Source organism: Elgaria multicarinata, chromosome 3, assembly GCF_023053635.1.
Source record: "Elgaria multicarinata webbii isolate HBS135686 ecotype San Diego chromosome 3, rElgMul1.1.pri, whole genome shotgun sequence".
In the NCBI taxonomy this organism is placed as follows: Eukaryota; Metazoa; Chordata; class Lepidosauria; order Squamata; family Anguidae; genus Elgaria; species Elgaria multicarinata.
In genome coordinates, this window is record NC_086173.1 from 174,073,743 (window position 1) to 174,089,585 (window position 15,843).

Here is a 15,843-nt window from a genome sequence, read left to right on the forward strand (position 1 = left end):
AGAGTGTGTTTGTATCCAGAATGCTTTGGCTTTTTTACAAGTCCACCAAAGATGATAAAAGTTTCCTCCTTCTCCTAATTTCCAACAGTTTCCCGAGGGACTCATACATTTCAGCCAACTTTACCGGAGACATATACCATCTGTACATCATATTAAAAAATTCTCTTTAAGTCTTGAACATAATGTAAATTTCAAACCTTTCCACCCCATATTCTTCCACTGTTCCATTGAAATGTTGTATCCAAAGTTTTGAGCCCATTTTATCATAGTCTTTTACCTGCTCATCCTCCGTCTCGTACTTTAATAAAAGTTTATGTATCTTTGAGATAACATGTTCATCATTTGGACATAACGTCATTTCAAATTCAGATTTTGATTGCTCAAACCCACCATTCTTTTGTCTATTTTAAACCTTTCCATGACTTGTGCACAAGGAAACCTAATTTGTACATGCCAAAACAGTTATGACCATCTTTCAGCAGTTCCTCCCTTGATTTTAACTGAGATTCATCTTGTGACATTTGTAATACATCTTTATATGTCAACCATTTAGGCATATTTATCAATTCCCTTCTATGAATACCCCCCTGGGCCGATACCCAAAGTGGTATTTTATGACTGAACCTTGGTTTCCGTTAACCTTGGCTTTATCGTACCACAAATAGCCATGCTATCCAAATCTCAATTCGTGTCCTTCCAGTTCCAACAGTCTCCTATTTTTCATCAACACCCAATCTTTCATCCACATTAAACAGCAGTCCAAGAAATACACTTTGAGGTCCGGTAGGCCCAGCCCTCCTCTTTCTTTTGCATCCTGCAATATTTTAATTTTAACTCTTGGGTTTTTTGATTGCTGTATAAACATAGATCTCTCTCTCTCTCTCTCTCTCTCTGTCACTGCTCAAATGCTAAATCCAATGTTACAATGGGTATTGTTTGAAACAAAAATAACATTCTAGGCAAAGCATTCATTTTAACTGTTGCAATTCTCCCCAAAAGTGACAGTTGAACCTTTTCCCATCTTGCAAAACCTTTAACTTCATTCCAAACCTTAACATAATTGTTATGAAATAACATAAAATTCATGTTTGTCAAGAATAGTTCCCAAATAAGCTTGGCCACAGCATAAAGAACTTGATCAGGAGGGCTTTAAACTGAATCTTATGGGGCTGGGAGATGTAAACTTGAAGGCAACAGTAGAAGAAGGCCCATGCATCCTAACGCAGAGAACAGCTCCAATAGTGCCCCAAAATATTGTCCAAAACAATGTAGGAACAAAGCCAGACTATAAAGCACATGGTCTTCGATGCCTATATGCTAATGCCCAGAGTGTGGGAAACAAACAGAATGAACTTGAACTTTTATTACGTGAAGGCAAATACGACATGATAGGTATAACTGAAACTTGGTGGGATGACTCCCATGACTGGAATATAGCAATTGAAGAATGTAACTCGTTCAAAAAGAGCAGATGAAATCGAAAGGAAGGCGGAGTTGCACTATATGTTAAAAATACCTATCCCTGCACAGAAATACAGGCGGATCAGACTGGGAGCCCCATCGAGAGCATCAGGGTTAAAAGAAATGTGTTGAGGACTAAAAAGAAAATTATAATTGGAGTCTACTACTGATCACCCAATCAAGGAGAAGACGAGGACTAAACTTTTGAGAAACAAATTACCAGTGTTTCAAGGAAGTGTGATGTAGTAGTGATGGGGGACTTCAGTTACCCTGATATCTTTTGGGAAACAAATACTGCCAAAAGTGTGGGTGATCACTTCCTCCTGCAGAAAGTGGAGGAAGGAACTAGAGGATCAGCAATCCTTGACTTGATATTGATCAGTAGGGATGACTTAGTGGATAAAGTAGCAGTTACGGGAACTCTGGGGGAAAGCGACCACCTCGTACTTGAATTCTTGGTTATAAAGGAGACAAAAGCTGAGTGTAGCTGTACACATACTCTGGATTTTAGGAAAGCTGATTTTAATAAGCTCAGAACTATGATAAGCAAGGTCCCATGGCAAGTGACCCTAATGAGAAAAGGAGTCCAAGATGAGTGGGAGTATTTTTAAAAAGAAATTTTAACAGCACAATTACAAACCATTCCAACAAGGAAAAAAAGTTAGAAGACAACAGAAGAAACCAATGTGGCTCCACAAAAAGCTTAGAGATGATCTGAAAACAAAAAAGGGATACATACAGGAAGTGGAAAGAAGGCCAGGCTACAAAAGAAGAGTACAGACAGGTGGCACAGAAGTGCCGAAATGGCGTCAGGAAGGCTAAAGCTGACAATGAGCTGAGATTAGCGAGGGATGCTAAAAGCAATAAAAAGGCTTTCTTCAGATACATGAAAAGTAAAACACACAGGAAAGAAATGGTGGTTCAACTGCTTGACGAGGATGGGTAATTGATAACAGATGACAAAGAAAAGCCTGAAGTGCTGAATTCCTACTTTGGCTCAGTCTTTTCCCAAAAGCGGGTCTATGACCCCTCTGGAGAAAGTGAAGCACAAGTTCAGGGGGAAGGATTGCAATCTGAGATTGATAAACAAATGGTCAAAGAACACCTAATTTCCTTGAATGAGATCAAACCTCCAGGGCCTGATGAACTGCATCCTAGAGTAATGAAGGAGCTAGCGGAAGAACTCTCAGAACCGCTGTCTATTATCTTTGCGAAATCATGGAAGACAGGTGAGGGGCCGTATGTCTGGAGGAGGGTAACGTTGTCCCTTCTTCAAACAGGGCAAAAAGGAGGAACCTGGGAAAAGACAGGCCAGTCAGTCTGACATCCATCCCTGGGAAAATTCTGGAGCAGATTCTAAAGAAGTTAATCTGTAAGCACCCTGAAAACAATGCAAAAATTACTAGAAGCCAACAGGGATTTGTCAAGAACAATTGGATAACCTCCCTTGTGAACTGTGGGAATGCTGTGGATGTCATATATCTTGACTTCAGCAAAGCTTTTGACAAAGTGCCCCAGGATATTCCGATAAACAAAAGAGCTAAAAGTGGGCTAGATGGAACAACTATTAGATGGATACATAGTTGGCCACAGACTCAGACTCAAAGAATGCTTATCAACAGTACCTTCTCAATCTGAGGGGAGGTAAGGAGTGGGGTACCGCAGGGATCAGTCCTGGGCCCAGTGCTCTTCAACATTTTTATTAAATGTTGAAGAAGGTGCAGGGAACGCTTATCAAGTTTGCAGATGACACAAAATTCTTTGATGCAGCTTAAGGCTGCTGCTCTGAACAAAGCTCTTCTCGCACTCAAAGCATTTATAGGGCTTCTCCCCAGTGTGAATTGTTTGATGCCGCTTAAGTTTGCTGCTTTCAGAAAAGCTCTTCCCGCACTCAAAGCATTTATAGGGCTTCTCCCCAGTGTGAATTCTTTGATGCCGCTTAAGGTTGCTGCTTTCAGAAAAGCTCTTCCTGCACTCAAAGCATTCATGGGGCTTCTCCCCAGTGTGAGTTCTTTTATGCTGCTTAAGTTTGCTGCTTTCAGAAAAGCTCTTCCCGCACTCAAAGCATTTATAGGGATCCTCCCCAGTGTGAGTTCTTTTATGCTGCTTAAGTTTGCTGCTGTCAGCTAAGCTCTTCCCGCACTCAAAGCATTTATAGGGCTCCTCCCCAGTGTGAATTCTTTGATGCTGCTTAAGGCTTCTGCTTCTAGAAAAGCTCATCCCGCACTCAAAGCATTTATAGGGCTTCTCCCCAGTGTGAATTACTTGATGCTGCTTAAGATGTGTCCTCTGAGCAAAGGTCTTCCCACATTCTAAGCATTTATAGGGCTTCTCCCCAGTGTGAATTGCTTGATGCTTTTTAAGGTTGCTGCTTTTAGAAAAGCTCTTCCCGCATTCTAAGCATTTATAGGGCTTCTCCCCAGTGTGAATTGTTTGATGCCGCTTAAGGCTGATGCTCTGAGCAAAGCTCTTCCCGCACTCTAAGCATTTATACGGCTTCTCCCCAGTGTGAATTGTTTGATGCCGCTTAAGGCTGATGCTCTGAGCAAAGCTCTTCCCGCACTCAAAGCATTTATAGGGCTTCTCCCCAGTGTGAATTATTTGATGCCGCTTAAGGCTGCTGCTCTGAGCAAAGCTCTTCCCGCACTCTAAGCATTTATAGGGCTTCTCCCCAGTGTGAATTGTTTGATGCCGCTTAAGGCTGATGCTCTGAGCAAAGCTCTTCCCGCACTCAAAGCATTTATAGGGCTTCTCCCCAGTGTGATTTCTTTGATGCTGCTTAAGTTGTGTCCTGTGAGCAAAGGTCTTCCCACACTCTAAGCATTTATAGGGCTTCTCCCCAGTGTGAATTACTTGATGCTGCTTAAGCTGTGTCCTCTGAGCAAAGGTCTTCCCACATTCTAAGCATTTATAGGGCTTCTCCCCAATGTGAATTACTTGATGCTGCTTAAGCTGTGTCCTCTGAGCAAAGGTCTTCCCACATTCTAAGCATTTATAGGGCTTCTCCCCAGTGTGAATTCTATGATGCTCCTTAAGGCTTGAGCATTGAGTAAAGCTCTTTCCGCACTCTAAGCATTTATAGGGCTTCTCCCCAGTGTGAATTGTTTGATGCCGCTTAAGGCTGATGCTGCGAGCAAAGCTCTTCCCGCATTCTAAGCATTTATAGGGCTTCTCCCCAGTGTGAATTCTTTGATGCAGCTTAAGCTGTGTCCTCTGAGCAAAGCTCTTCCCACACTCAAAGCATTTATAGGGCTTCTCCCCAGTGTGAATTGTTTGATGCAGCTTAAGGCTGATGCTGTGAGCAAAGCTCTTCCCGCACTCTAAGCATTTATTGGGCTTCTCCCCAGTGTGAATTCTTTGATGCAGCATAAGTGTTTCTCTGCGAGCAAAGCTCTTCCCACACTCAAAGCATTTATAGGGCTTCTCCCCAGTGTGAATTCTTTCATGCAAGTTAAGTTGTGAGTGGAAAGTGAATGGTTTTTCACACACTAGGCATTGAACGTTAGAATGAATCTTCTGAGTTTTACTCTGTTTCTTCCTTTTACGAATGTTCTTTTTATTTGGTGCTTCTAGTATTGGAGTTTCACAGACGTATGATCCTTCCAAAGAAATAGATTCATTTTCCCTCTTCTCTTCAGTTTCAGTTTTCCTTCTCTGGTGTAGGCCATTTTTCTTGCTCTCCCTGTGATCACCTGCAAGTATAAACACAGAAATCATCTTGAAATCTTGGAACAAAACAAATGGTTGCTGATTTGATTCACAGGATAAAAAAAAAATCGTTGGTGAGGCAGATCCTTCCAAACACATTAAATATCCCGACAATCAATAGAACTGAGAACTAGACTGCCATACAATGCTTTCATCTATATGGAGTAACTCAAATAAAGTAGTTGGGAGAATAAATGAACAACATAAAATACTGTAAAAATAAAATACACTTAAAATCTGCCATTGTCTCCTAGCTGATCATTTAACTGGGAACAGGAAAGTGGGAATTCAACCCTAATGGTTATTTTCAATGGCTAGTTAAATCTTAAAATGAAAAGCAAGCTTTCCAGAGCTGTCTTCTGAAAAGGCTTAACTCTCCTCTCCTCCATGGAGACCATTAAGATAATATCTGTAACATCTTCAATATGATGCAGATGCAATTATAGCAGCAAAGTCAGATGGATTGGCAGCCATCTCTGCCACAGAGCAAGTCCATCAATGGGCTTTTCTCAACATTTTGTCAGGTCTTCGGAGTCAATGACGTTTGTATTCTGCACTGACACAAAGAAAGAAGAGCTGAAATTCCACCTTCCAGGATCTGGCAAAAAGGCAGAGAGGGAGCCTTACCCAGAGGAATCCCATTCCTTACCCAGAGAGGCCAGGATCCAACGATTCTCCGCCATGACTTCTTTGTGCAGAGTCCTCTGGCCTGGATCCAGCAGAGCCCACTCCTCCTCCGAGAAATGCACGGCCACCTCCTCAAAGGTCACCAGACCCTGAAAGAAGAAGAAGAAATGATGTTCTCTTTAAGCATTATGTAGCAATCCATGAAGACAAGGATGGTGAGGTCCTCTTTCTGAATGCCAAAGCACTGCGAGTGACATTCAAGGCCTTCCTAGCAGCCATCTTCCTTGATGGGCTTTCGGAAGCAGGCTAAAAATTTTTTGTTCAAGCAGGCCTTTGGAGAATAATCCAGCCCTCCATCTTTGTTAATGTCTTATAATTTTGTTGTGTATTTTTAATTGTTTATGGTTTTGTTTCCCTCCCCCCCCATGTATATTTTAAACTTTGTAAGGCCGCCTTGAGGCCCAACATTGGCAAAAGGCGGGATACAAATAAATATAATAATAATAATAAGAGCAAAGGCTAAAGGGGCAGGTTCTTCCAAGACCAAAGAGATGCACAGGAGACGGAGGCCCCCAGGACTCCCCTACCTGCCCAGGCTGTGCAGAAACCACTTCCGCTCCACCACCAAGCCAACGAGGCCCAGAAGGACCCCCCAGGATCAGGTCACTCCCCCTGCAGGTTGTTTTGCTCCCTGTGAGGAAGGTAAAGAAGGTGAGAAGGTAAGTTCACATTCTTAACTATTCCCATTTTCATTGTTTATTTTCATTGTTTTTTTATTTATTGCATTTGTTTACCATACCATAGCCGAAGCACTTAAAAACAATATCCAAATATTTAAAACTGCGAAAACATACAATATACACATACATATAAAACTACTATAACAAATTTTAAAACTATGACCCTATAAAAACAGACCCAGGCTAATTAATTACATATTACTAATTACATATTGCTAATTACATATTGCTTGACCTGGCACTGAAAAGATAACAATGTCGGTGCCATGTGAACCAAATTGGGGAGATTGTTCTACAGTTGGGGGGCCACCACAGAGAAGGCCTCTCCTTTGTTGTCGTCCTCTGATCTTCCCTCTGAGTAGGTGCCTGGAGGAGGACCTTAGTTGGTGAGTGTGTAAGACCGGGCCAGAGTGGGTCTGATACCCTCGAACCACATTACTAAACAACATTTCCTTTTTGAGTATCTCCCCCAGCAAAATCAGGCTCAAGGAGAACATTAAGACAGCTCATGCACTTCAGGCATAATTGAGGGAGGGAGACCATGGGGAAATACGTGCACTAATCCTTACCCAGTGAGGAGGGTCCTCCGTCCCCCTCCTGCAAGATCCACCTGTCCAGCGGCCTCTGTGTGATGCCCGGTGGAGCCTTCTCTGCCTCAGGGATATCTGTGGGTGCTCTGGCCAACATCCCCTCGACCTGAAGCAGGAGGGAGGATTCCAGGCAGAGAAGAGCGATTAGAGAAGGAAAGAAACGGCTCAGGTCAAGGTCAAGGGCAGCGTTTCCCAATCGCTTTGCCCTTCAGGTCTCATTCTAAAGTTGATCTACCATCCAAGCCACACAGCACAGGAACTTGTGTCTTTGTCAGGGGGCTGAGAGTTCAACCCTGATATCCAGCATTTTCCACTGTAAACACAGCAGTTTGGCGTCTACAAATGCTATTCCTGTTCTGTTGGGAGGACTCTCACACTGACACTCTGATCCCCTCCTTCCCCAGAACTTCACAAACCCATTCATTTCTCCTGTGATCATAAGAACGTAAGAAGAGCACAAGCAGGACATGAGTGCAACAGCAACCTCCTGCCCACGTTCCCCAGAAACCGGTGTACATATAATCATAGAGTTGGAAGGAACCTACAAGGCCAGAGTCCAACCCCCTGCTCAATGCAGGAATCCACCCTAAAGTATACCTGAAAGGTGGTTGAACAGCTGCCTCTTGAAGGCCTCTAGTGTGGGAGAGCCCACCACCTCCCTAGGTCACTGATTCCATTGTCATACTGCTCTAACAGTCAGGAGGTTTTTCCTGATGTCCTGCTGGAATCTGGCTTCCTTTAACTTGAGCCCGTTATTCCGTGTCCTGCACTCTGGGAGGATTGAGAAGAGATCCCGGCCCTTCACTGTGTGACAACCTTTTTAATATTTTAAGAGTGCTATCTTGTCTCCTCCCAATCTTCTCTTCTCCAGGCTAAACATGCCCAGTTCTTTCAATCTCTCCTCATAGAGCTTTGTCTCCAGACCCGTGATCATCCTCATGGCCCACCTTTGAACACGCTCCAGCTTGTCTGCATCCTTCTTGAAGTATGGTGTCCAGAACTGGAAGCAATACTCTAGATGTGGCGTAACCAGTGCTGAATAGAGGAGAACCAGTTCTTCACACAATTTGGAAGCTATACCTCTATTAATGCATCCCAGAATACTATTTGCTTTTTTTGCAGCCACATCACACTGTTGGCTCATATTCAGCTTGCGATCTACAACAATTCCAAGATCCTTCTCCTTTGTAGTATTGCTGAGCCAAGTATCCCCCATCTTGTAACTGCATTTGGTTTCTATTTCCTAAATGTAGAACTTGGCATTTATCCCTATTCAATTTCATCCTGTTGTTTTGAGCCCAGTGCTCCAGCCTATCAAGATCACTTTGAAGTTTGTTTCTGTCTTCCAGGGTATTAGCTATCCCACCCAATTTGGTGTCATCTGTAAATTCGATAAGCGTTCCCTGACCTCCTCAACTAATTGAGGAGTAAGTAATCTCTGAAATTTGCTCCTGATTAGGCTGCTTTTCAAATCCTAAAACGTGTAGCAACCATACTCACGGACTGTATGCTCCCTTAAAGGGGACTGAGTGGACTGATATGATGCTTAAAACATAGTTAAGACAAACCTAATAATACTTGCTGCATAAGAATGAAAATATATATCAAAATAATGTCAAGAAATGACAGAAAAGGAATACAATAGAGCTGTACTTTAAAATAGAAGAACAGGATTACAACCAAGGCATCCAATTACACTCTTCGTTGAGTCCTTGTGGTTGTAATGTCCTTAAGGTGAAAATCCAGAATATTTCCCTCCTTCATAGTTGATGTTCTACTCTTGTCCCATATCCTCCAATCCTTTCAATAATCCAGAATCTCAGGTCTTTGTCATCATGTCCCATATCAAGAAAATGCTTGTACATTGGTATGGCCACAAGAACCATCAGAACCCGCATCTGTGAGCACAAAAGCTGCATTCGCTCCAAAAGTTGAAGTTTTCTTAAACTTACTTTGTTTACAGGAGGGAGGATCCCAGACAGAGAAGGGGGAGGTGGGAAGGAAAGAAATGGGTCAGGTCAAGGCCGAGGGCATCATTTCCCAATCGGTTTGGCTTTCAGGTCTCATTCTAAAGTTGATCTACCATCCAAGCCACACAGCACAGGAACTTGTGTCTTTGTAAGGGGGCTGAGAGTTCAGCCCTGGCATAAGTACTCTCAGAACCTTTCTATATTGTCTTTGCAAAATCATGGAAGACGGGTGAGGTGTCAGATGACTAGAGTAGGGCTGACATTGTCCCTATCTTCAAAAAGGGCAAAAAGGAGGAACCTGGGAACTACAGACCAGTCAGTCTGACATCCATCCCTGGGAAAATTCTGGAGCAGATTATAAAGAAGTCAATCTGTAAACACCTTGAAATCAATGCGGTGATCGCTAGAAGCCAACGTGGATTTGTCAGGAACAAGTCCTGTCAGACTAATTTGATCTCATTTTTTGATCGGGTAATCTCCCTTCTGGACTGTGGGAATGCTGTGGACGTCATATATCTTGACTTCAGCAAAGCTTTTCACGAAGTGCCCCATGATATTCTGATTAACAAACTAGTGAAAAGTTTGCTAGATGGAACAACTATTAGGTGGATCCACAGTTGGCTACAGAATCGGACTCAAAGAGTACTTATGAATGGAACCTTCTCAAACTGGGGAGAGGCAATGAGTGGGGTGTAAAGGAAGCACGCCCCAGCCAAGCTGGCTTTTCCACTGGATTTTGCACAGATCCCCAGAACAAACGCACACAGCTCACAGTTGGAGGGTTAAGCCCAAAAATTATTCAGGATAAGGGTAGGATACCCAGGATTTTTTGTGAACCGCCCAGAGAGCTTCGGCTATTGGCGGTATAAAAATGTAATAAATAAATAAATAAATAAGCATTCTAAAACTTCTAACACATGCAGATACATATAAGAACCCAGACCAAGCAAACTAGAAACTAAGTTGCAATATCATACATCACCCAGCCATGAGGTCAGCCAGCTCAGAACAAAACCCCTTCTCAAAGAATACCCTTTATAGATACTTTCCTCACTCATTCCCCCCTCCCTTCGGCTCTCCCTGCGAAGATCTTTCACACCTTCCCCAGAGATGTTAATTTCGCTCAAGGCCGGTCAGCCTTGCCCCAAGCGGTTCCAGGATGTACCAGAACGCCCCCATGCAGCTGGCCGCTTATCTGTGCCGCTCCTAAAACCATAACAATAAAATAATTTAACATATTAAAACCAGCCATTCCTAGTATGAATTTACCCCTTCCTTACACCTTCCCCTTTAAGATGGCCTTTCTAGAAAAGACCACCTCAATTGTACTCTTTTATTCGTTTACACATTGACCCCTTCGGGTAGTCCTTCTTTTGTGCCCACGCAGGGGCAGGGGTTCGTCCCCCCCCTGGTACTCCCTCCTCCTCCCGACTGAAGCTTCGGGATAGCCCATCTGCCGCTACGTTCTCTTTGCCTTTGATGTGGGAGATGGTGAAATCAAAGTCTTGGAGAGCTACGCTCCAGCGCAGCAACTTCTGGTTAGTGTTTTTTACTCTCGCCAGCCAGCAGAGCGGGGAGTGATCCGTTTGAATTTGGAAGGGCCGCCCCCACAAATATGGCCGCAGCTTGTTCACGGCCCACACTATTGCCAAACACTCATTTTCAACCGTCGCCAACGCCCTCTCTCGCGGCAAATGTTTTTTATTAACGAAAGCCACGGGCCGCAGCAGCCCTTCTTCGCCTTCCTGCAGCAGCACCGCGCCTAAACCCGCCTCCGAGGCATCCGTCTGCACCACAAAGGGGCGGTCAAAATCAGGTGCCCGAAGTACAGGAGCTCGCTTGAGCTTTTCCTTCAGCCCATCAAACGCTTGCTGACACGCCGCGGTCCATGGCACCCTTACTGGCTGTCTTTTCCGACACAACTCGGTTAGAGGGGCCACCAACTGGCTAAAATTCGGGACAAACCTCCGGTAATATCCCGCCAGCCCTAAAAAGGACTGGACCTGCTTCTTGGTCTTGGGGACGGGCCACTGTTGGATTGCCTCTACCTTGGCCTCCATAGGCTTCAGCGCTCCCCATCCCACTCTGTGGCCCAGATAGGTCACTTCCCCCCTCCCGAACTGGCACTTGGAGGCCTTCACGGTTAAGCCGGCCTCCCGTAGCCGGCTTAACACTTGTGACAAGTGCGACAAGTGCTGTTCCCACGTGTCACTAAACACCGCCACATCATCCAAGTAAACGCACGAAAAAGCCCCCAGACCGTCCAGAACCCGGTCCATAAGTTTTGGGAAGCCCCCCGGTGCATTTGAGAGCCCGAACGGGAGAACCGTGAACAGGTAGTGGCCCCGGGCGGTAGAAAAAGCAGATTTCAAAGCAGCATCCTCATCTAACGGCACCTGCCAGTAGCCCTTGGTCAGATCTAAGGTGGAAATGAACTTGGCTTTCCCTAACGTCTCTATCAGGTCATCCGTATGAGGCATGGGGGTATGCCGCCACAGTGGAAACACTGTTTAATTTTCTGAAGTCCACGCAGAAACGGACTGATCCGTCTTTTTTGGCCACGAGCACCAGGGGGGAAGACCATGGGCTCTGGCTCTTTTTAATCATGCCCATGGCTAGTATCTCCTCGATTTCCTTATTGACAATCTCCAGCTGTTTTCCGTTTTACCGGTGAGGAGGAGACTGAATAGGGGGATGCTTCCCCGTGTCAATAGAATGCGTGGTCAGCGACGTCCGCCCTGACAAACCCGAAAACAGCTCCTGAAACTCCTGCAAACACTGCTTCAATTGTTTCTTTTGCAAAGCACTCAATTCCTCTGGGACTTGAATGTCTGCTAGCCCCTCCTTTCCCCGGTAGCTAGCTAAGACGTCCAGCCCCGCTCCTTCACCTAGCGACTCCCCCCTCCTACTTGTTTAACCCGCACCCCCTGCTCCCGGAATGGCTTCATCATATTCACATGATACACTTTGGTACGGCATTGACTCTCGGGATCCTTCAACAAATAATTCACCTCGTTTAGCCTCTTTTCTACAACGAGGGGCCCTTCCCACTTAACCGCCAGCTTCTCCTGCTTCAACGGCTTCAGCACTAACACTCTATCAACTGCTTGAAACACCTGTTGCCTAGCCTGCCGGTCGTACCAGCTCTTCTGAGTCTGCTGCGCTTGAACCAAATTCTCCTGCGCGGCCTCCCCAACTTCCCGTAAGAGATTCTGCAAGTTCTGCATATATTCTACAACCGACACCGGGGTGGGGGTGGTTCATCCGTCCCACCCCTCCCGCAGCAACTTCAGCGGACCTCGTAATTCTCTCCCAAAAACCAACTCGTTAGCCGAAAACCCCAAACTATCACTTTTAGCATCCCGGGCCACAAAGAGAAGGTAGGGCAGGGCTTGATCCCAATCCGCTGTATGCTTTTCAGCATAGGCTTTCAACATTTTCCCCAGCGTCTGGTTGAACCGCTCCACCAGACCATTCCCTTCATGATGATACGCCGCCGCTATACATTGTTGTACCCCTGCCAACTGCCATAATTCCTTTAACAACAGAGACATAAAATTTCCCCCTTGGTCGTGCACCAGCACCTTGGGGACCCCCACCCGGGTGAAAATCGTCATCATGGCCTTGGCCACCTGGGGTTCAGAGATAACCGAAAGCGGCACTGCCTCCGCGTAGCGGGTGGCGTAATCCACCAGGGTTAAAATGTACTTTTTCCCCGATCGGGTAGCCGGACTAAAGGGGCCCAAAATATCCACCCCCATCTTTTCAAACGGCACCTCCGTGATAGGCGAAAGGCATAGTGGGGCTTTGGGGTGGTCCCGGGAGGACCCGACTCATTGGCACGTCTCACATGAGTTACTGAAATCTCGCACCTCTTGGGCGACCCCGGGCCAATAAAAATCTCGACTCACCCGCTCCAGCGTTCGGCGTATTCCCAAATATCCTTTCCACAGCTGCTCATGGGCGGTTTCCAGCACCTTCCCCCTTAAGGTTGCGGGCACCACCAGTTGCTTTCTTTCCACCCCTCCTCCTCCCTTGAGGGAGAACTGACTGTATAGCCTTCCCCGTTCCCAAGTGAACACCCCCACCCCCACCTTCCCTCGCCCTTCCGCCAGGCCTCCTGCCGCCTCCCGGCATCCCTGTAACGAGGGGTCCTGTTGCAACTCTTTTTGAAACTCCGGGGGTGTCCCAACCCTCCAGGTTCGGGTTCCCCTCATCTCTCCCCTCCCGGGAGGGCTCTCCAACTGAGCTCCCTGATTCTTCCTCCCTCTGGGCTTCCCTCTGCCGGGCTGCCTTTCCCTGGGTTGTCACTGCCAACTGGGCAACTTTAAAGCATAAGTCATTGCCCAGGAGGAAGGCGGGCCCTTCCGTATGCGTGAGGATAACTAGCTCCCCTTTCCAGCCTCGATATTCAATGTTCACTCGGGCCAGCGGGGCCTCAAATGGAGGCGCTCCGTATGAGGTCACCGTTACGGTTCGACCCACTAGTCTCTGTCCGGGTTTGAGCAGACCCACATGGGTGCTGCTAAGGTCCGCTCCGGTGTCACTCTGAGCCCGAACAGTCCTCCCTTCGACCACCATGCACTCACAGAATTTCCGGCGACTCCACTGGAGCTGGGCCGGGGTCACTAACCGCATGGAGACCGCATTCGCTGGACTGGGATTCCCGGGATTTGTTGATGCCTGGGCCACCCCTGCGGACTCGGCGCGCATGTACTCCCACTCCAGGTCAGCCACTTCTCCTTTGCTCTCATCGCTCCAGTTGGAGGCTGGAGAGGCCGGCGTTGTTGGTGCTGCCGCCGCCCAGACCATCGGTCGTGGGGCTGGGCCTCCACCTCCACTCATCTGCTTAGCCGCCAGCTTTGGACATTCTCTCTTCAGGTGTCCCGGCTCTTTGCAGTAGAAGCACCCCCCACTCGCTTGGGGTCCAGTCGCCGTCACTCCACCTTTCTCCCGACACTCCTTCCCCAGTCATGCCGCTTTCCTTTCTCCTGCCACTCCCCCAGGACGCCTCTCTGGGGTCTTCGAGGTCCCTCTGGCTCCTTTCCGCTCGAACACAGCGGCAGACTCATCCTTTGGGCTGGCAAAACCCCCAACTCATCACACGTGTCTTCGAAGAGGGCCAGGAACGCTCCCACATCATCTCCCTCCTGGTACATGGGGAAAGCCCGCCAGTCGAAACGCGGCCCTGGGGTCCCCCCCTCTCTCTCCATGATCCGCAGGTGGCGGGACATCAGCTCCAGGCATTCCGTATACATCCGCTGAACTTTCCTCTCGTGGCTTTCCTCTCTGGCCCTCGCACCTGGGCCGTTTTCGTCTGCCTCTCTAGGCGGCCGAGAGGGTAGCGGTCACGGCATTCCCCGTGGCTGCGAGACCTGCACTTTCTGTGTGACCCCCTCCAGCGTCACCGCCAGCGCTGGGGTCGCCTGCAGCTGCGGGGCCGGCATTCCCGGAGTGTCTCCTTCCAGCATCACCGCCAGGAAAGACTGTCTCCGGGCCCCTCCTTCGGAGCCAGGCGTCTCTTGCATCCCCCACCCTAAAGTGGACAGACTGGACTCCCCTTCCGCTCCCTCCTGAGGGTTTGCCCCAAAAAACTCTACTCCTGGAGCTTCTGCTCCTTGACTCTGAGACAAAAACTCTACTCCTGGAGCTGGAGCTCCATGATTCTGAGACATCTTCGGCTCGCCTGCTCGACTTTGCTTAGCCTGGGTTCAAACCTCTGCTTCCCTGCTCTCCCTTTCCTACCAGCGTTCTGTTCCTCCGGATCTGTGTCGAATCCCAGCGCTGCCCACCATGTAAAGGAAGCACGCCCCAGCCAAGCTGGCTTTTCCACTGCATTTTGCACAGATCCCCAGAACAAACGCACACAGCTCGCAGTTGGAGGGTTAAGCCCAAATTTATTCAGGATAAGGGTAGGATACATAGGATTAGCATTCTAAAACTACTAAAACATGCAGATACATATAAGAACCCAGACCAAGCAAACTAGAAACTAAGTTGCAATATCATACATCACCCAGCCATGATGTCAGCCAGCTCAGAACAAAACCCCTTCTCAAAGAATACCCTTTATAGATACTTTCCTCACTCATTCCCCCCTCCCTTCGGCTCTCCCTGCGAAGATCTTTCACACCTTCCCCAGAGATGTTAATTTCGCTCAAGGCCGGTCAGCCTTGCCCCAAGCGGTTCCAGGATGTACCAGAACCCCCCCATGCAGCTGGCCGCTTATCTGTGCTGCTCCTAAAACCATAACAATAAAATAATTTAACATATTAAAACCAGCTATTCCCAGTATGAATTTACCCCTTCCTTACATGGGGTACCGCAGGGCTCAGTCCTGGGCCCAGTGCTCTTAAACATTTTTATTAATGATTTGGACGAGGAGGTGCAGGGAACGCTGATCAAATTTGCAGATGACACAAAATTGGGTGGGATAGCTAATACTCTGGAAGACAGAATCAAACTTCAAAGTGATCTTGATAGGCTGGAGTGCTGGGCTGAACACAACAGAATGAAATTTAATAGGGATAAATGCCAAGTTCTACATTTAGCAAATAGAAACCAAAGGCACAGTTACAAGGTGGGGGATACTTGGCTCAGCAATACTACAAACGGGAAGGATCTTGGAATTGTTGTAGATCGCAAGCTGAATAGAAGCCAACAGTGTGATGTGGCTGCAAGAAAGGCCAATGCTATTTTGGGCTGCATGAATAGAAGTATAGCTTCAAAATCACGTGAGGTCCTGGT

At 47.0% G+C, this 15,843-nt stretch overlaps 1 protein-coding gene across 1 annotated transcript; it reads right to left on the reverse strand.

The window, feature by feature from the left end:
- Positions 1 to 3,213: 3,213 nt before the first annotated feature.
- On the reverse strand, positions 3,214 to 11,576 carry LOC134395816 (zinc finger protein 420-like; the record flags this gene model as incomplete). The annotated part of the gene is made up of 3 exons (XM_063121976.1): positions 10,560 to 11,576; positions 5,797 to 5,936; positions 3,214 to 4,900 (listed from the first exon to the last, which is right to left on the reverse strand). Coding segments are annotated over exons 1-3 (2,844 nt in total), but the record flags the coding sequence as incomplete, so codon positions are not given.
- Positions 11,577 to 15,843: the final 4,267 nt, after the last annotated feature.